At 33.2% G+C, this 23,012-nt stretch overlaps 1 protein-coding gene and 1 long non-coding RNA gene across 2 annotated transcripts in view; both read left to right on the top strand.

Moving 5' to 3' along the window:
• The first annotated feature begins 3,372 nt into the window (after positions 1-3,372).
• Positions 3,373-23,012, top strand: part of LOC149263536 (uncharacterized) — a 41,471-nt gene continuing 21,831 nt past the window's right edge. Inside the window, exon 1 of the long non-coding RNA XR_016249689.1 lies at positions 3,373-3,867. This is a non-coding gene — a long non-coding RNA (uncharacterized LOC149263536). The remainder of the gene's footprint in view (positions 3,868-23,012) is intronic.
• LOC149263537 (sugar transporter ERD6-like 6) lies at positions 15,521-17,102 on the top strand. Its single transcript, XM_089458336.1, has 7 exons — positions 15,521-15,597; positions 15,884-15,968; positions 16,287-16,333; positions 16,455-16,517; positions 16,640-16,699; positions 16,873-16,938; positions 17,049-17,102. Exons 1-7 carry the CDS (start codon positions 15,586-15,588, stop codon positions 17,100-17,102), a joined length of 387 nt encoding a protein of 128 aa, XP_089314462.1. The 5' UTR covers positions 15,521-15,585.

Here is a 23,012-nt window from a genome sequence, read left to right as displayed (position 1 = left end):
CACTAGATCATGGTATTCATTAATTGAAGAATCTATAAGAAGAGAAGAGATTTAAGGGTTTTCCCCTCAAGAGGAGGGGTTTTGGCCATAGCTTGCAACCTATATACTGTGTCATTGTTCTTGTTGTTTTTGTATTTGTTTGATGTATTTGACAATGTAATAATAAGGAAAAAAGCTAATACGGGAAAAGGTAACACAAAAATTATCATTTTAAAGAGAATTGACATATTTACTACCTTATTGAGTTCTCAAATGTTTTTCTCTGCTTATCAGCTAGTGTGGGTTGTTGGCTTGCATTGGGGTAGCCATGCTTAGGGCTTCACTATTGTTTTAGTTCCTATCAAATATGCTCTAAGTTATTCTATTACAACTCCATTGGCAACCGTGTGCCATTTTCTTCATGGTTAATTTCAAGGCTCCCATCCTCCTCAAGTGGAGCACTTCCTTTTGTCTCTTGAATGAATAAAATGGGTATTTCCACTCTCCACATTCTATTTCATGAAATCCTTTTAAATCATGAATTTAATATACATCTAAGGGTTTAATTGTGTCAACAACCTCATGGTATCTCCTCATGCAAAATTTCTTCCAGATATGAAGAAAAGGTCTCGAACAATATGTACGTTGACAAATGTAGTGCAAGCAAGAGCTTGTGCATGTTTCAGAAAAGCATAAATAAAACAAGATAGAGAGGTATTGCCCACATTGAACAATTGAGAGAAAGAAATGCACTATAAGGATGAACTTACAAGTATTCAATAGGTTGAAAGGAAATTGTATAAAGAATCAATACAATCCTACGGACATGGATGGCCATACGGAGCAATACAACTGTTGTACAACTTCTTCCTTTCTTTCTTATGTAGATCATATACCTCATTTTGAGATGATTATGATGACCATGCAATTTTTATTTTAGTAACTTGTAGAGGTTTCCTTGAGGTATGCAAAGCTGATTTTGAGAAGAAATTACTTATGTATCTACAAAACTCTTTTATTCTCCCACTGCTTAAATGTTCAATTATTGTGTAATTGATGCTATGATCTGAAAGTAATTTCTACATAATATTAAATTTATCAATTGATCTATTTAACTTGGATCATATGGATAATAGTCACCCAGGGTTAAATTTTTGTAATGTACTTAACCCCAAAAACCTTAAAAGGTGAAATATGCCTCCAAATATATGAAAATGTGTCCTTACCCCAAAAAATTTCTACTTAAGGGGGAAACGCACCTTGAAATAAATGGAAGCTCTTCCATTACGGTCATTTCTCACCCCTTCTTACCTGCAACATCCCCCAACCACCTCCTTCAAGAGGGTGTGCAACCTGAAGACTCAAGTGGACCTTTGACCAAACCCATGTGTAGCTTAGTGTTACATGGAAAGATCTCAAGTTGGGTGTTCGTATTGTAAAGCTCCCTTTCTGCTTAGATCATTCATACACATGGTCATAGGCCCTATTTTTAACCTAGGAACAAGGATATCCATCAATGACATGACAAAAGGTAATGCAATACATGTAACCATTCCTCCAACTACATGTAAAACATGTTTGAATGGATCCTCATAGTGAAATGCATCTCTAGAAGAACCTTCATCAAACCAACCATACAACTTTTGTATGCTTGTTCTTCCCCTATATGATGAATATTTCTCAGGCTTGATGGATTTCAAATGCATATAACATTCCAAACTGGTACAACCTCCCCAATAGTGTTTTTTCCCTCTACATCGTAGCATACCTATAGAAAAAAATGAGTGTTTTTGTCCTCTGCCTTTAACCATATAACATGGTTTTTTAGTCATCATGTCTCATCATATAGCCTAAGGATGTATCATTTACGAGCCTCCAACTCCCATAAATCGTTAATTTGTGTGCATGAAAGAAATATGACATTGAATAAAGTAATTTATGTGAACCATCTTTGCCTCAATCTCCTCGAGCTCTTTCCGATGTACAAATATTTTTTCTCGCTCCCATCTCTTTACCGCCCTCTTGAGGATGTCAAAGCTTCAAGGAATCTGCCTCTATCCAAGATAATCCATCTTCTACAAATAAGTGGGACCATGATTTACGAAATTTCATGCAAAAATCCTTATCGGCTAGCTAGGTTTTGTTGAACTTGAAGATCAATCCTTTCCACATCCTATTTCCCTTCCATTGTAAAATGATTGGAGCATGGTCAAAGAGAGGTATGAGAGAGACCTAGGATCACATATACCCCATCATGTGCAAGAAATTTGGATGAACTTAAAATCGGTCCAACCTTGTTGCAATGTGTTCGATACCAACCTTACACTTCCTCCAAGTCAACAAAATGAGCTATGGATATATATCCACCATAGAATTTGTATATATAATTTTGTGCTATCCATATCAAATTAAAAAATCAAATTAAAATGAATTATAAAATATATCAAAGAAAATATCAATTATATATATATATGTTTTAATAAGATAAAAAGTATATATATATATATATATATATATATATATATATATATATATATATATATATATATATATATATATATATATATATATATCTATATATATATATATATATATATATATATAGTGAGATGTTAAATTTATATGTAATATAAATAATATTACAAAGAGTTACCATATATCTATTTTAATTCTAAATCCACAAAGTGTTGAGGGGTCAAATTTATAAATATGTAATATTTCACAAGTTATATACTAAAAAGAGGGGATCAAATTTCTAAGTGTAAACACTTCTTAAGTTATATACCCAAGAAAAGGTTTACATCTTTAGTGATTTGATTTCTTTTGATATTTTGTTTATTTATAATTAGAATGGATCTTTGTTGGTTTAGAAATGAACTTAGATCCATTTTAATCCTAGATTATGAAACTTGCAAAAGGATCAAATTTCTTGTCAAATATTTTCTCAAATTTTACACTCAAAAAATAATTTATACCCTTACCAATATCACTTTAAATATCTAATAAATTTAACTTTAAACTAAATATAAATTAAATATACAACTTTTCTATTTAAATCTTTACCAAATACTCTTTTTGATTACAACTCTCTTTATTCTTTTTCTCTTTAATAATAAAACAATATCTCCCGAAAATATTAAAAACTTCATTATTTCTAATTTTATTTTTAATAAAAAAATGTAAATTATATATACATATATATCCATTCTTTACTATTAAAAATATTATAATAAAATAATAAATATTATATTTTTAATGTACAAAAAAAAATCGAATCCCGAAAAAGTCCAAACCTCTTAAAATTTATATACCCACTAGCAGTGAAAAAGTGTCTATTTATCTTTTGATTCCTATGAGCGCCAAAGTCATGATAGTCAACATGTTTCCTTCCCGTCCCCTCCATGGAAACCCTTAGCTTCTACAATTAATTTGTTGGCGTGGGTCCTCGACTCTACAAAAACTCCAATTCATTCAATCAATTTCATCTAATCTTAGCAATTGAAACATCTGAAACATGCGGCTCCCACTGAACCTTTTTCATTCATACCATTCTCAACCGATGTTGTGTTCGAATCTAGATGAGCGGAGAGGGTGAGACTTTTCCTATGTGTTAGATCCAGTAAAGATGAGGCATATGTTAGTGTTTCGAACTCTGATGGGGTCGGTTAAGCAGAAAGAATCCGATCTCTCTCTAGCAAGTCCTTTGAATCCCACAGTCGCGGCTCCAACTGGCCCAGCCAGGCCCCTTAGGCTAGTCTAATGCGATGATAACGGAATGTTTAGAGTGCACCTCGAGGCGTCGCCACTCTGTGGCTCGTGAAAGGGCCTCTCAGTGTTGTTTCCATCTGCGACTAGGCATGCCAAGGGAAGAGCTTCATTTTAAATCAGGTTGGATGTCAAAATATTTTGTGGAAGATCTTTGTTTCTTTGTTGGAAAATACATGGTATTATGTTTCATTAAATTTGAAAAATAATAGTGTGTTTACGTGGCATACTCTATAGAGAAATAACAAGCTACGGTGTAGAGGCTAGGGCATTTAAGATCATGTAGTTGATGCAAGCCAAAACCCCTTTCTGATTTAATTCCCGAATGCAAAGCCACCATTTTTTAGGGTCAAAGAGGAGATTCCACCTTTTCAAATACATGGGGAAATGTCAAGGCCCTTGTCAGAGCTAAGGTAAGGGCAAGGTATCAGAGCAAAATGAATATTCAAAATTTTCTCACTGTTAGTAATAAGGACACCTCGGCTCTGTCATTGCACTAGAGGAACTTTAAGGAGGTACCTCAATGCATCTTTCACATGTAAATAGGGATTTAGAGCACATCTTTCACTCATGGATATTTGCAGCTGAATTTCCATTGGTAGATAATCTTTAACACAAACCTTGGTTAAGGGCTTTGATAAAAGAGTTTTTACTGTTCGAGTAAAAATACTTCTTTATACCTACCATGAGCATGTATCAATGATTTAAACTAAAGTCATAAGCTCTACTGAAGTCAATCAAGTGAATCTTATGAAAAGAAACATTTCTTATTCAATTTTCTTCCTGATTCAGTGTGTTTCCCGGCTATAATAAGGCTATCTATAAGATAAATCAACCTTTAAAAAACCTTTTTTGCTCATGTTGAACAAGTACTGTAGCCATATATTTGATTTTGTTGGCTAGGAATTTAGCTGATTCCTTATAGGAGACATTAAGCAAAGTAATTGGTCTCCTATTGTACTCTGTTTCCAAGGCCCCTTGGCACATGCTTAAGAGTTCCTCGTCAAGCACAAACCAAGGCATCAAGTAGAATTCACAAGGTAATGCATCCAAACTTGACTAATCATCTTTTAGCCATTCTTCTTAGAAATTCAAACAGTTCATGCTCCTTGGCTTCATTTCCATTAGTATCACAGCTAAGTAAATTTTATTTGTATTAGCGCTTAAAAATGTCCTTTATTCTATTCCTATATTTTGTCATCACCATACTATCCTCCTAAGATCTTTAGTTGTGATGATGATGATCCAAGATCTCCTTACCCGTGATTACTAGTGATAAGAACACACACAGGAAAGATGGAGACACAGAATGGAAGGAAAGCACTCTATTCATTACTTCAGACTCTCAGAGAGGGCTAAAATAATATAAAAAACAACAGTGATTTCCATATTGGTTTGAGTTGGGTTTTCTTTTGTCAATTAAAATATATTAATAGCTGAATTAACTGCTCTAATTAAGGGTGGGATCTAGCTGCCTTGAATTAGTGAAGATATAGGTAACTAGCTATGAATAGGCTTCAAGGGTCATCATACATGGTTCTCTCAAAAACTTGTTTTTATCTTAAACGTTGAAAACATTTTTTTGTAGTGTCATTGTCCTTGGTAGAAACTTTGCTTGATTTTAGTCCCTTTGACATTATAACTCTTAAAACTGAAAGTGAAACTTGAGTTGTCAATACACATGGGATTTCAAATAACCATTGTGGTAAAAATAACTGGCTGGACACTAACGAAATCCTGCACTAAGATAGATTGTCTAGATCTACTAGTGAAGATGACATAAGGCTTATCCATCTGTACTTACAATCTAGCTGTTGTTCTTTGTTGACTGGACCATCCATGGCAACCCACTGTTTCCAATAGTTTTTTCTTGAGATAGATTTCTAAAATGTCCGATGTCTGAAATCTCCAACATAGAATTCAGATGTTTTTTGAGAGTTCCGGCTCTATCCCCAATTCAATGATCAGTCCAGTGAACAAATATTTAAATCATCACCAATGATTCACTGAACTATTGTTAAGGATTGGTACATCTAATCCCACAAATGTGTTATGCCAACAAGTCATTTGAAGTGTACACAGCAAAAACCACATACCGTTCCAGCAATCAAAGCTGTCATTTAAGAACATCTGGCAAGCGGGCCTTACCCACTAAAAGCAGGACAAACTGAAAATCCATTCACAGGTGGTTGCAGTGTATTTTCTTTATTGGTATGTATCAAACCGTACTGAAGCAGGCTCGGGCTGGGTTGTCTATTATATGGCAGGGGAGGTGTCAGGTCCATTCCTTCAGTCTGGAAAACTTATTAACGTGATATGTTTTTAGTGGACTGTGTGGGTTGTGTTATGCAAATTGATTACCGCATGCAAGTGTTAATATGTTATTAACTTTTTATATCAAGGTATTACGATTATCTGCACCTAAATAGTGTGCCTAAAGTTATGCTTTACATAGCGCATTTCAATTTTATTAGGGAGTAACTTGTTTCTATGAAACATTTATTCGTTTAACAAATAAAATTCCCAATCATGGGCTTCATTGTAATTCTCTCATAGGTTATTGCTCTTACCATCCTTACGCAATTGGTTTTTCACCCTTGACATTCAGATTGTACCAAGAATAGCATTACAGTTATTCTTTTCTTGACGTCTCTCTTATTTCCCACCTACACATTTGTAGCTATGATTATTTTTTCTAGCCCCATATTGAACTACTGCTTGTAGACTCTGCAATGATTGAGATACTAACAAGTGACACAGTAGGAATACCAGCGAGCTTAAACAAAACACCACCTTTCCAGGAGCAGTATCAGAAACCTGAAGGAGCTTTTTGAACGGCATCATATCCAAGGTGTCCAGCCTTCATACATATTATATAAATTATCAATGCTTGTAGCCTGATGAAGAAGATGATCCACCTGTTGTGGAACAGTAAATTGTTTGCCAAAAGGGAAAAGAAGAATAAAAGGCATTTTATTAAATACTGACTAGAGGAACCAACAAGTAAATCCTGTCTATATTACACAAATATCCAGAATTGTTGATATAAAACCTTTTCCCATCAATGTCTCTGCCATCTAGCTTTTCTTCGACTCGTTTCAGCACTGATACTGCATAGGCATTTTTCCCTGCTAACGGATCAGCATTATAAAAAAATTGTGAGCATTCCAAGCTCCAACTCTCATCAAATGAAATCAGCACAAATTCATTCACCTACCTCTAATACCATGACTTCTTTGCTCTGTGTTCATAGAAGAAAATAATGTGCATAATTCATTATAACTTTCAACCCTTCCTTTAGCTCGAGATGTGTGAGGTTCCTTTTCCTTAATCCTCATTCGTATCTCTCTTGTCTGATGTCTTTCAGAGGCATTCAAAGAGCCCAGTCCCATGTCTGACAAGTTCAGGTGTGAAGCATTCTGACTGTCAGAACTCACCTTATTTGAACTTATTGATGCCTGTGAGCCTTATATCCTCTGATTTGTGTCCTTAGCAGAATGAATTTGACTGTTTCCTGTAGAAATAATCCCATTATCACTATCCTCTGTACCTTCAAATTTCATGTGTGTTTGAATATGCCCAACTAGCAAAGGATCTTCCTGGCTGTGGGCATAAAAGGATGGAGAAGTATAAGCAGTATCTTCATTCATTGTAAACCCTGAAGCATCTGTCACCGCTCCCTCATTAAACTTAGCCTTGTCAGTTCCAGTTATATGAGATTCGTAGTCATTGGAGATGGTCAAAGAGTCATCGTGATGTTGTGAGGCTGAAGAAGTCAAATTTGACTCAGAATCATTAGTATATAAACTATCAGGAGGTGAGATCCATGAGTCTTCATCACCTTGTAGCAGAAGTTCTTCATTTTTTACCGACTCCCCATTATTTTCATTCATTGTCTACAACTGCTTCCAGAATATTATTACTTTGGTCTACAGACAACACTTCATCTGCCTCAAGTTCTGTCCTGACTAAATCTAATTCTTGAGACCGTGCTTCCTAACTTTCTCCAACACCTTCAAGAGCTTGTAATAATAGGTTTAAAAAATTTGGTGTCAACCATTCTTAGACTAGCTCAGACGTTACACATAATAAGTAGCACCATAAAATTAAAAGAGAGTAAAGTTTTAAAATTTGCATTTACTTTATGGAGAACACGAGCATCAAAGCTTGCAGTGCGTGCAAGTCTGGTTAAAGCTATATGCAGCTCCTTTACAATGTTCAGGAGAACTGGAATTGTGGTTATCAAAACAAGACAAACCTCTCCAAGCTTTAAATTAAGTGATTGGATCAACGCTTGACCTTGACCCACAGACATTTACATCTTCTGTTCACCTTCCCTGTTGATAAGACCAATTATTGCATTTGATGCAGAAGCCAGCATGGACTCCAGGGGAAGAAGTAGCATGTTAACCTGCCAATGTCTAGATATGATGTTAGAACATATTCCAAGATCCTTTTGATGTCTGAACAAAAAACCATCATTTATTTTCAAATTTAACCTTTCATTCATTTATAGAAGATGAATACAAGGAACTTGGAAGTAGAGTCCTGGTTACATTCCCAAAGCTATATTAATTATCTAAGGTTAGTAATTCAGTTTGGATGAGTTGTTACAAATTTCAACATCACTGGTCAGCTGATCCTTTTCATCTTAACAGTACATTGAGAGGAACATATAGGTAAAAATGAATGCTAAAGATTTTATTCCTGTTCTGATATCATGAAAAAAATTATAGTCTCTCCATTATTGGAAATAGTCTAATACCAAAATACAATGGAATCAGAACAATATCAACAGTGTAGTTTACAAATTCACAGAGACAAGAAATGGTGGAGAAATGTCTTGTGGAAACTATAAAAACTATTAATTCATAGTTGTGCAATCATTGGGAATGAAAGCCTCTACTCAACATAAGCACCTATGCAAGTTATGGCATTTAGATAAATAGCCAAATCCTATCAAATAGGATTAAGGCTTTGTAATTCTAACATGCTAGCATTGGAAATCTGATGATCCAGATTTTTTCTCCCTCGCATGTGTTGTCAAAAGAGAAGCTTAAATCATAAATATACTAATTTCAAAATCATTGTTCTGTTGGCGAAATGTAAGGCTATTTTTGTACCCAAGGGATCTTCAAAATTAAAACTCATTTAGGCTTTCAGGCATACCCACATCGTGCAAAATTCCAGAAAACTCACTCCCCTCTTAAGCTTTTTAATTTACAGAAAGAAAAATATTTTTCATTTATATAGTCACGTGATATCATTACAGATACAAATAGAAAGAGACTAGAGAAAATATTGATTGTAAATCATAGCCCCGGCCTTCTCAAGGATCATTGTTACTTTGATGAAATTATTTATATTGAACATGCCCTAAATACTTATCTCTAACTTTATAGCATTAAGGCTTTGCAATTCTAACATGCTAGCATTGGAAATCTGATTATCCAGATTTATTCTCCCTTGCATGGGTTGTCAAAAGAGAAGCTTCAATCATAAATATACTAATTTCCAAATCGTAGTTCTATTGGCCAAATGTAAGGCTATTTTTGTACTCAAGGGATCTTCAAAATTAAAACTCATTTAGGCTTTCAGGCATAGCCACATCGTGCAAAATTCCAGAAAACTCACTCCCCTCCTTTTAAGGTTTTTAATTTACAGAAAGAAAAATATTTTTCATTTATATAGTCACGTGATATCATTACAAATATAAATAGAATGAGACTAGAGAAAATATTGCTTGTAAAGCATAACCCCTGCCTTCTCAAGGATCACTGTTATTTTGATGAAATTACTTAGATTGAACATGCCCTAAATATTTATCTCTAACTTTATAGGATTAAGGCTTTGCAATTCTGACATGCTAGCGTTGGAAATCTGATTATCCAGATTTATTCTCCCTCGCATGGGTTGTCAAAAGAGAAGCTTCAATCATACATATACTAATTTCCAAATCGTAGTTTTGTTGAACAAATGTAAGGCTATTTTTGTACCCAAGGGATCTTCAAAATTAAAACTCATTTACTTGAGGCATAGCCACATCGTGCAAAATTTCAAAAAATTCACTCCCCTACTTTTAAGGTTTTTAATTTACCGAAAGAAAAGTATTTTCATTTATATAGTCATGTGATATCATTACAGATATAAATATAATGAGACTAGAAAAAATATTGCTTGTAAAGCATAACCCCTACCTTCTCAAAGATCACTGTTATTTTGATGAAATTACTTAGATTGAACATGCCCTAAATATTTATCTCTAACTTTAAATATCAAAAAATACCATAGAAAGGATTTTTCTGCTCACTTTTAGTATAAAAGAAAATATCTTATTGTAATCCCTTCTTCCCATTGGCTATCTAGGATGCAGTATTTTGTCCCTTTATTGATGAACACTTTTTTTTTCTATTTACTAGGGTCCTAGCTAAATTCCCAAATCTATATTATTTAAGGTTATTAATTCAGTTTGGATGAGTTGTTACAAATTTTGACACGATTAGTCAACTCATCCTTTGCATCTTAACAGTACATTGAGAGGAACATATAGGTAAAAATGAATGCCTCAAGCCTTGAATAATGCCTCCAAACTCCAATCTAAACACATAAATTCAGATAACATTAAAATTCCTATTAGCATGAGGATGGGAAAGATGAGAATAACTAGCATGAGAATGGGAAATATGAGAATGGAGAAGTTGAATAAGCATACTACAACTAATTTCATATAATAAAAAGAACCATCTAATTTAAAAAAACAAACATTTAAAATAATTTATTTATTTTTTCAATATATTTTTTTATATTTTCTCTAAAGAAACAAAAGTATAATTAAAAAAACATTTTAAAATATGATTAAAAAACTTTTTAAATAATTTGTATTCTTATTTTTAAATATATTTTTTCATATTATTTTAAGAAAGTCAAAAAATAATGTCTCTAAGGAGAAAAATAAAATTGTCTATTAAAAAATGTAATTAAAAAAATATTTAAAATAATTTATTTATTTTTTTAATATATTTTTTCATCATTACTATGAAGCTTTTAAGAAATTTATTTAACACAAAAATATCTTTTGATCTTAAAATTAGAATTTTGTATTAACTTATTCACTTTTCAATTATTTTAAATAAAAAATCCCTCACCTTTTCCAACTACCTTTTCCAACTTCTCCTCACTAAGCATCCTTTCATCTTAAAATTAATTTTTTTCTTACTAGCTGAGCATCCTTTCATCTTAAAATTAAATTTTTGTCTTAACTTATTCACTTTTCAATTATTTTAAATTAAAAATGGCTTGTAGTTTCCAATTTTTGGTCTCTTCTTAGCATTTTAGGGCTATAGGATTTCTTTCTTTGGCATGGGAGTTGTCAGGGCATGGATGATTAAGAGGGTTATAGAATTTCACTTTCTTCACACCAGAGTTATCAAGGCACTAAATGGTAAGAGGAGAAGAACAACGCTGCCCATGGCTAGGGTCAACACATGATTCCTAGTGCATGACTCATATACATCTATTCATAGGTGAGTGAGGGAGGGTTGTGAGATGCATCCTCGGGGAATCGATGGCCAATCCAAGAGGCACTGCTCTATAGCCTAGTCTATGGCAATTGGTAACTGTAGATGTGAAATTCATTTGGACTGATTTTGCTTTTGATTCTTCTCCTCCAATTCTTTAACTCAAGGGACCTCTTTTTTGATGTAGAATGTGCTTTGGCTCCTTTCAACCATGACCCTCGTGGGGTGCCACTACCAGGGAATGCCCTTTAAGTGAAGGGAGGTGAGGAGGAGGAAGCTCTCCTTCTCACAATCTATGTTTAGGTAATGTGTCCAGCAAGACAAAAGAGCCTATGCTCATGGAAAAGTTCATTAAGTTTGGGGAGATCAACAACATAGTCGTTTAGTAGCAGTGGAACCATGCATTTGTGTATTTCAAGCCCATTGAGCATGCCAAAGTAGCCAAGGAGCGTTTGCAGGGCTTGGCCATGAGAGGAAACTCTTTCTTAATCGAATTTACCGAGGCAGTAAGGATTTTACATTTCATTCCTCTTTGTTTGTTCCTCCTCTAGTGGAGGTATTTCTGTTAATTCTCCATACACCCTTAGCTTAGCTCAATATTGTGATAAATGTTTTACAAACCCTTGATTATCTAAAGATATTTAATCTAAACACTATTTCCCAGGGGATTTTATCAAATTTCCTCTAAAATTTTGTTTATTTAAAGTATATGGGTCGATTTCTTTCAATTTCTTGTTTGGTTATTTCCTCTTAATGCTTGTTTGCACACGAATTTGATTTATTTGCATATTTCAAAATTTAAGGAAAGACAGGAAGATGCCATGATATTTCTTCTTTCTTTGGAGTACAAGAAGAAAGATTGGTTCAAGCACTTATGCATCTTGAAGAGCATATCTTCTATGATAGCTCTCATTAAATGTTTTCTCAAATATTGGGGCCCGGAAATGCATATTTTTGGAGACACCTACCAACACTTGTTGGCGGGTTTAGAAAAGGAAGGTCTTCTTGCTCACCATGAATGAGACTATTAAAAAACCTTCTTGTGATAAATCTACTACTTTGAAGGATAACATAGGCCCAAAATTTGGACTGAACAGTGTTGTTTGCTCTAGGGATAAATACTCTACTAAAGAAGCTATCCTTCACCATTTTGAAGACAATAATGTGCCAGATCCAGGAGGAAGCTACCAGGGTTGTCCTGCTAGTGAATGTGAACATAATGAAGAATCTGATTGTGAAAAATCAAATTCTAAACCATCTCATATTTTTTATTTTGACAGACAATTGATCTTTGATCATGCAATCTTAATGAGTTCATTGCATTCAACTTAAAGAAACGCCCCTCTGTATTTTCTGATGAGCACTTGTTTTATGATGTAGGTAGAGAATAAGAACATGTCGCAGATTTGGAAAGGGGCTTCAAAATTGAAAAAAAGAATGAATACTATTGGGGATGCAGTTTAATGACATCTCTAACTAAAGTTGAGATAGGTCTGAAGGATACTTGTGCTAGCATGAGAGGGATGCAAACTAAGACATGTTCTCCTTTGAATGGAAACACTGATCCTGATGTTACCCAAACAATTGTCTAAAATTGAAGGAGTTTTTTGTGATCAAGATTCCTCATAGGCGTTACAGTTCATATGTCACAATTCGACCTCTATCAATTTATTTCATGAATTTGATGAGCAAGACAACGTGAAAAATCAAGCAAGTGTTAGCAGAGGTACACTACACCCCTTTGATGCATAAGAAATTTAGTTACCAAATGATCAATGAAGGTAGTGTTAAAGTCGTTGCCCAATTCGATATTCTAGAGTCCACCTAAACAATGAATGGGAGTATGCCTTTGATGGCAAGGGCTTGATACTCCCTAGATTTACAAAAGAAGAGGGTAGACTAAAGGCCTTTAAGACAGAGTAACACCTATCCCTCAGCATTTATGATATATCACGAGTACCATTATGTGTAGAATTAAAGGAATTTATTATGCCAGATACTGAGGAGGATAATCTATGTAGATAATACTATCTTAATGAGTAGTTATCCATAAATTGTCTTTGAATCAAGGCATATGATTGGTGAAGGAGAGGATCATCATCTTGTTGGATAGACAACATCAATAGCTGTATCCAAACTTCATAGTTCCCTTTGAATATCGAGAATGCAATCATCTACAACCTGCTATTAATCCAAAGATTTTATAGCTTCATCTTAAGGTGATCATCTGGCCTTAAGTCATGAGGCAACTGATCCATAGTGAGGAAAGATCTTTTGCATTCAGGTGTTTATAACACTATTCTACATAAGATCTAGATATCAAAATCAGGGTCCCCTACAGATACTTCTTCAAGGCACCTCTGATTTCAAGGTGAGAGTTGCCTCAAAAGAGATTGTTCCATAGTGCCATGAACTTTCTTCATCTTAACTGTTCTTCAACGTGGAATCTTCAGGTGTGTTGCATCTCTTATCCAAATTGCTGCAAAAATTTTGTTTATAACTGAAGATCCCTGTAGATTCTTCATAATAGATAATTCTTCAAAGGATAAGTTATTTGACTATCTTGTTCACAACTTCAATTGTGAACAAGACTGCAATATTGTCATAATTTTGCAGAAGCTTCTACACCTTGTAAAAAGGTCATGAATGATGTTGAGCTGTATATGATGAGTTGTTATACCTAGAGTAGTGCCACATGTAAGGTATCCAAAAAAAACTTTACTGCACAAGATAGCTTCAGGTCTTTTAGGATAACAGTTTTTTTTTCTTGAGAGATCCAAGATTTGAGTCTATTGAGGTGATTTCAGCAGAATCTTAGTTCTGCTAATAAAATACTCTAATCAAAATATTTCACACACTCACTTCTTGAAGGTACAACATAACAGAAGAAAACAAAATGTCATTAATGTCTCCTTTGGTTTGCTTGATGGGGAGGAAGGAATATGATTAATGAGCAATGAACGTGCTCAAACAAAAACATTGGTACAATGAGCCTATTCCACTGTGAAATTATTGATCTTGTATATATTTATGCCCAAAGATCCAATCATTATGACAATATGTATTACCTGTGTTGGTTTTCTTTCATCGGGGTCAAATGATGCCATAAGATGAAATAGATTCAATATCTTCATAATCCTGGTGACAAAAACGCAGTTGTCATATCTTCATTAAAATCACACAAGTTTCTAGAGAATTAAAGATCTTAAGCAAAAGTGACTAAGTGGCTATCTTGCAACCACTTTCTATGACAATTGGTATCATGCTGGTATATCTATTTGGGTTGTTCCTTGGTTGGAGGGCTCTAGCTGTTGCAGGTAAGTTCCATTTTCGGTTGTGTTGGATGTTGGAGATTACTTTTACTTGAATGAAGGGAAGGTTTCTTGTTAATAGATATGAATTTGGAGTTGAAGGGCTAGTTTAGATGAACATTATAAACTACTTTAAGCAATGATTGGTTGTCCTCACTCAATTGTGCTTCCTAGATGTTATTATGCCTCTCATTTGCCCAAGTTTCTCAACAATCTTTGCATTCTAATTGATAACTATTTAAAATCATATTTCCTCTATGTTTTTTTCTCTCTATCTGATCTTCTTTCCAAGTGGGAACCTTGCTTTTATCCCAGAGTCTACTCTTTCCGTGTTGATTAGATTTGAGGCTTTGGAGAAATGTTTATTTTCCCATTGTTTTGTGTTTGTGCAGGTGTAGTTCCTTGTGCTCTTTTGGTTTTGGGGTTATTTTTTATCCCGGAATCTCCAAGATGGATGGTAAGTTTTTGATAATGAACTTTATGTTTGTCAATTGACTGAGTTGGTGTTAACCATGTTAAACTTGTCACCATATGTCATGCTATGTGAAATATTAATATCAAATTTAATGTTCTTATGAGTGTAGGCTAAAATTGGTAATGAAGATTTTGAAGCCTCATTGCAAGCTCTTAGAGGTAGTCAGGTTGATGTTACCCTAGAAGCTGTTGAAATTAGGGTAACATTTCAGAACAACTACATTTTTATCATTTTCCATGTCAAATTCATATCTATTTCTATTGTACCCTTCTTGACTGATTGCTTATCAGTCACGTGTAGTTGTTGAGTCATGGATATCTGATACTATTCCAATGGAGTTTTAGCTTGTTTGGTTTTGAGTTTTTTTTAGTCTGCAGTCTAAATGTTTTTCATACAAAGTTCCAACAATGTATATGCATTTCCCATCAAGGTCATATTTGTCACTAATCTGAATATTTTTTCCTTTCAGAGTGTAGTGGAGACAGGAAATCAACAACCCAGAATAAAGTTTTCCAAGATCTTTGAACGAAAATATGCAATGCCTCTGACTGTAAGTCATATGTTTGCATAGTTAGGAATATGATAGACTTATATGATTTTTCTGAGTGCAAGCTTTTGTGATTCATAATGTTTATATTTTATTTTTTTTGGATAAATCACATAGATAATTTTCTGGTCGACGCATTTTGAATCACACAATGTGGTTCATCATCAGGACTAAGATGATTTTGTGTGTGCTGGTGAATTTGCATAAACTGGTTGCTATTTTATTGCTTACTTGGCAAGAATATGATTACAAAAGTAAAGTATCCTTGTGTTGTATTTATTATATGCAGATTGGCATTGGGCTGCTTCTTTTACAACAGTTGAGTGGAATCAATGGTATTATGTTTTACAACAGTTCCATTTTTAAGTCTGCTGGTGAGTTTACCGTCAACTTCCTGTTAGAAAGTATGGTACTTGTGATCTAGATTCATATTGTTCTATTGGTAAAAACATGAAGTAATTGCAAAATATATATTGGCATCATGGACTTCTAATTTGGATGGGAGTTGAACACAGGGAATCCTTTTTGTAGCTTTATAGCCTTTCATAATTAGAGGGTTTTAATTTTTAACTAAGGACTCAGATCATTCATGTGATCTTTATGGCCCTTCTATTGATTTTAATTCTTATTGTCTATCACACGCTTGCCTAAGAAAATCTGTATTGATTTCAATGTTTTATCATTTAAAACAGGAATTTCATCTGGTAATGTTGCAACCCTTGGACTTGGTGTTGTTCAGGTTGCTTTCTGATCCTGGGGCCCTACTAATTGCAATGCATGCTAGGAATGTTTCACTATAATAAAAGGTTTATTGTTCCTCATCTTAATCATGTGAAAGTTGTTGGACTGTTTATGTATAGGTTGTTATGACTGCTGTCAGTGCTGTGTTGATTGACAAAGCTGGTAGACATCTCCTTCTTATGGTGAGTAAACAACCTATTTAGAAGAGGATCTTTTAACTCAGTCAATTCAAATTTTTTAGATATGACATGACGAGTGTTGTTCAGTTTAAAGATCTCACATAAATTTTTAATGATTTCAACAGATCTCCTCTGCAGGGATGGTTGTTTGTCTTTTCCTAGTTGGCCTTGCCTTTTATTTAAAAGTAATCAAACTCTCACAATGTTATCTCTCTGTTACTAGTATGATGAATAGAATCATAATAGATGCTCATCAACTTATTAGAAAATGGGCTTTGACATACGTTAGATTCTATAATAATATTTGGAAGATTGAAATGCTAAAGATGAGTTCTTGGTGTATCCTGGCATCATCCAGAGCCACCTAGCGGGAGAGTCACATCTTGTAACATTCACCAGTATTTTGGTGGTCACAAGTTTGTTGGTAAGCTCCACGTTTAGTTGGTAAATAACTTATTGAAATTTACATTATTACATTGATGTCTTTGTTATGTTGAAGTTTTGTATAATTGCATTTGTGTTTTCTTTGTACAGGTTTACATTGTCTCTTTCTCCCTCGGGATTGGGGTTGTCCCCTGGGTATACTAATATAAGATTTTGAAATTTTTTGCTAGAGATATAATCTGCCTCTCTTTGCACCTTTTGGGGCAATTGCAAGTTTTAGTAAATTAAAAATATGGTCTGCATGATTATAGTTTTTATAAAGATTATAGATCATGTGTGAGATTTTTTTAAAATCAATGGCTATAAATGTAGTTTTCAGGATTGCCATAACTCTTCAAGTAATTCTTTAAAGTGTGGTAGCTTAATGGAGGAGCACTTGCCTTACAAGCAAGAGGTTCATGGTTCGATTCCACTTTGCGCTAACATGAATTAATCAACAGTTTTGTAGTTTATTTTTAATTAAATGTTTTTTACATCGATTTATTTCAATGGTGAGATATTTATGGATTCATTGTTTTATATTGTCTCCAGAGAGACAGAAATGATCTTTAAATAAAAAAATTATTGCCTCTAGAGAGACAATGGCTACTATTAAAGACATATTTTCTCTAATATGTGTGTTGTCTCTAGAGAGACAAAATGAAATTGTCTCAAGAGAGACAATAATGCTTGTGTTATATATTGTCTTTATAGAGACAATTTTTTAAGACGATAAGTTTTGAGACACCTGCTTAAAGAAAATATTTAAGACAATACACAAGTTTTTTTTGTCTCAAGTTAAGACAATTTACTCAAAAATTGTCTCAAATATTGTCTTAAAACACCCCTTTATGTAGTAGTGAATGTGACATTACATAAATTTCAATGTAATGGATCATTGTGACAATGATTGTCACACTACTTGTGGCATTACGATGATACTTGTTACACTGTAATATCAATATTATAAACACAATGGATTAATATCATAAACACAAGGGACAATAATCCTAATTGAATAATATTAAATTATATTATTTATATTATACACCCTACTAGTATAAACCTTAAACACAATATTATAAAGCGAAATAAACCATAAATCCAATATTATAAATGATAATATTAAACAATAATATATTCAATGTCATAATTGGAACATTGAATAAATTGAAACATAGTGTATCATTGTGACAATGATTGTCACATTGATTATCATAGTACTTGTTGCATTATGGTTTTAATGTTAATATTAAGTTTTACATTAGGTTTTATAAATCCAAGTGATTAATCATCCCAATGGATTAATATTATAAACCGAGGGGATTAATATTATTAACCCAAGCGACTAATAAACTCAATGGTTTATTAATAATATAAAGCCAAGGAATTAATAGACCCAAACATTTATTAGTATTATAAACCCATGGATTATAAACCCAAGGGAATAATATTAAACCCTAGGATTAATAATATAAGACCAAGGAATGTAAATCCTAGGAATGATATTAAACCCAAGGATTAATATATCAAACCTAATATTAATATTATAAACCTTAATATTGTAAAACTTAAAATATTATTATACATATTAGATATTAATATTATCAATCCAAGGGCTGATTGATATCATAAACCCCAGGAATTAATAAACCTAGGGGAACACTATTAAATGCCATAATTTATATTATAAACCCAATATTAAACCCTTATATTATAAACCTAATATTAAACAAAATATTATACGCCCAATATTAGAAACTCTAATATTATAAACTTAATATTAAGCCCCAATTTTGTAACGTCGCATTGAGATGTTATATAAATTAAAACTCAATGAAATATTGCGACAATCATTACCAGATTAATTATTGCATTAAGACAACATTTGTGACAATATGATCTTGGACACATTTTTGTATCATTCCAATATCATGATATTACACCATAATATTAAATTGAACATTATAAAACCTAACACCATAAAATCCAATATTTTAAAGGAGAAGACAATATTATAAACTTGAGGTACTAATAATATTATAAACTCAAGGGACTAATAAACCTAATGGATTAATTTTATAAAATGAAGGGATAATAAACCCAGGGGAATAATATTAAACACTAAGATTTAGATTATAAACCAAAGGGATTACAAACCTTAGGATTAGTATTATAAACCCAAGGGATAGAAAACCCTAGTATTAATATTATAAACCCCAAACCCAATATTATGAAATAGAATAAATCTTAAACCCGATAATTATAAATGAGAATTTAAACCCTAATTTATTCAATCTTGCAATGTGACATTGAATAACTTGCAATATAATGGATCATTATGACAATGATTGCCATACAACTTGTGGTGTTATGATGATGCTTGTCACACTGTGTTGTTGGATAGATTTTCGTACCATTCCAATATCACAATATCAAACCCCAATATTAAACCAAATATTATAAACCATAACTTTATAAAACCCAACATTATAAACCCTAATACTAATATTATAACCCCTATGATTAATATTATAAATCCTACGATAAATATTATAAACCATAGGATTAATATTATAAACATTAACATTATTATTATTATAAAACTTTTGCATTAAAACTATAAACCATGTGATTATAAAATTTAGTATTAAACCTTATTATTAATCCCATTATTATAAACCTAAATATTAAAAAACAACATTTCAAAACCCGAAGATTAATATTATAAACCTGAGAGAATAATAATCTTATAAACATAAGATATTAATAAACAAAGTAAAATAATATTATAAAACAAAGGGATAGTAAACCAAAGGGAATATTAAACCCTAAGATTTAGATTGTAAACCAAAGGGATTACAAACCCTTCGATTAGTATTATAAAACCAAGGCATTAAAATTGCTAGTATTAATATTATAAACCCTAAAATCATTATTATAAAATAAAACAAACCATGAACTTAATATTATAAACAAGAATATTAAACTCTAATTTATTCAATGTCACAATGTGGCAATGAAAAAATTGCAATGCAATGTATCATTCAGACAATGATTGTCACGCTGCTTGTGCCATTGCAATGATGCTCGTGATACTACGACAATGGATATATTTTTGTACCATTTCAAAATCACGATATCAAACCCCAATATTAAACAAAATATAATAAGCCCTAACATTATAAAACTCAATGTTATAAAACCTAATATTAATATAATAATATCTCATATTAATATTATAAACACTATGATAAATATTATAAACCGTAGGATTAATGTTATAAATGCTAAAATTCATATCATAAACCCTTGCATTAATATTATAAATCCTATGATTATAATACTCAATATTAAACCCAATATTATAAGCCCGAATATTTAAAACCAAACATTTCAAATCGTGATACTAAACACAATATTAAACCCTTGTAAACCTAAACCTGGTATTATAAACCTAAACCTTAACATTATAAACCCTAATTAATATTAAACCCAATGTATTACTGATGTTATAAACCCAAGGAATTAATAAACCCAAGGGATTATTAATATCATAAGCCCATACGATTAATAAACCCAATGGATAAATATTATAAACTCGAGGCATTAATATTAAAAATCCAAGAAATTAATATTATAAACCTAAGGTTTCATAATTTTTTTCTTGTTGCTTGGCTCTGAGACCCTAATCTTTGCATCGTGAAGATCTTGATTGCAAGCACATTGATGCTACTATAGGAGGGGCGTCACCCCCTCCTCATGATAGTATTGAGGCCTTCATATCCATGGTGGCATTGCTCTAAGGGAAACCCAAGGATTATAACTCTCTCTTCTTGGAAAAAGCTAAATAAATTACTTCAGTGTTGCTTCCATCTATATTTCAAAGAATGTTATTGACTTATGTAGAGTGAGCCCTAGTAGGCAAGTTTATGGGCATGTGGCCATCTCCAAAGTCAAACAATATCTCGGTAGAGAAGATGTGGAGGACATAAATGAAAGGGAAAAAAAATCCTTCTTCACTTGCGAGAATGGTTACTTTTCTTTTATCTTCAGTCTTAAGGAAGATAGAGACATCATATTCAGAAATGGATCATATTTTTTGGGATCTTTATGGATGTATCTTAATCCATGGTCACTGGAATTCGATCTTGATGAAGATGTACGTAATTCATTCCTTGCGTGGGTTGAGTTACCCATATTACTTCTGGCTTTCTACAGTTATGAATTCCTAAGAGAAATCATAAAGGGAATCTACAAGTACATAGATCGAGCTGAACCCAAAGGCCAGAAATTCGCCTATGCTAGGATTTGTGTTGAGATATATTTGGAGAAATTTATTCCTATAGAGATCATCTTGACACACGAACTATGGAAACACTGCCAAATAATTGACTATGAGAATATCTCTTACAAGTGGTAGGTATGCCATGAATATGGGCTTGTTGTTGGGGACTGCAAAAAAATAACTAATGGCAAAGAAGAAATTATGGCTGCTCAGTATGGAAAATATTGGAAAACAAAAAATCACAAGGGAGGATCCATTAGGGGAAGGAACAATTCTAAGTCTAATTCTCTTCACCCAAACCCCAACACTCGACCTCGAAAAATTAGTTTGGGGCCCTTCAAAATAATGATGGAGAAGCTTCGAATCAAGAGAAAAATGATGAGGAGGATAAAAAAAAATTCAATAGGTCTAAGAGTCCTTGCCCAATTAAGTGGTGCCACCAAAGGGAACAATCTCTAGTAATTTTAATTTTTAATGAACGGGAGACTGTCAAGGTATAGAGGCATCTTTAAGTCCAAATCTAGTTAGATAGCTCTCATGCACAACATGGGGATGTTGGCAAAGGGAGTGGTCGAATTATAACAAGAATTTTTTTGAAAAAATGGGTCTTTGAAGGTGATTCTATAAGCCATGAGGATGAGATTCCGAACATGAAAGGGCGTAATACCAATAGATAGCATCAAGAATCTGAAGCTGAGAAAAACATCAAACATGACATGCAACCTCAAATTTCAAAAATTCTTTGAAATAATGTGCAAGGCGACGAACACAGTTGATACAGGTGGATATTGGTGGCCACATTCTTATTCCAACTAGACTCCATAGTTAGTTTTATCTGTTTCATTGTTCATTTCAGCATTTACTATTTTTAGCAGTTTTTTGGGTCCTGAATTTCCAGAGCAGTTTTGACCCCCTAAATGGCATTTTTTCTGTTCGCAACAAGCCCAAAGCCATAGACAGGGGCCTATGGAAAAGCCTGTATTACTCAGGGAGACTTTTCCAACAAGGTATCGTACATGCCAAATGGAGATAATATGACCAAGTTACGGTTGGGAAGTTAGCTGCCCAACTAATGCTAGCACGACCCACAAACTCATGGTGTTACATCTCGTGGGGTTAGGCTTTTGGTTGTTTATGGTTTTCTCATGTTTTCCAATAATAAATAGGCCCTTGAGCCTCATTGTAACATAGTTCAAGTGCATTTAGTTGCCACATCTCTTCTGAGAGATAAGATACCATTGCTCGAGCTAGTCTATTTCCATTATGTTTGTAAGAGTATTTCATATATTAATGAAATGAAGTGTTATTTATGTTTCATTTCTATATTTATGGTTATATGTGTAATTTGTGGTGTTCTTGTTTAAGTTTGGATCACTGGTATCAGAGCAGTCTGTTCTTTCTCTGTTTTTCTTTGCATGTCCGCAAAGGGGTGAGGGTATAACAAGTTAGGGCTTGAGATGGTTGAACCATTGCAAGATCAACCTCACAAAACCTGATTAAATCTGATGGCAGAAGAAAATAAAGGCTAGCGATCAGGAGATCCTTTCAAAATGTTTCTCGATGAATCCCTCGAGTGACAGAGGGACGCGATGATGGATAAATTTGTCCAAATTATTTGATGGCTACCCAGAGGTGATGCATCTTCATCCAACATCACCTGCTTGTGAGGTCCAAGTTAACTTCAATATTACAATATTTTAATACCTGATAGATGCAAATGCCATAGATAAATGGTTAAATCTGGTGGAAGGATAATTTTCGGTTCATGAGTTTTCTAATCGAGAAAA

Source organism: Pinus tabuliformis, chromosome 6 (genome assembly GCF_031772625.1).
Source record: "Pinus tabuliformis cultivar Carrire ecotype Pingquan chromosome 6, CPIR1, whole genome shotgun sequence".
Taxonomy (NCBI): Eukaryota; Viridiplantae; Streptophyta; class Pinopsida; order Pinales; family Pinaceae; genus Pinus; species Pinus tabuliformis.
This window is presented reverse-complemented; position numbering and strand designations above follow the sequence as displayed.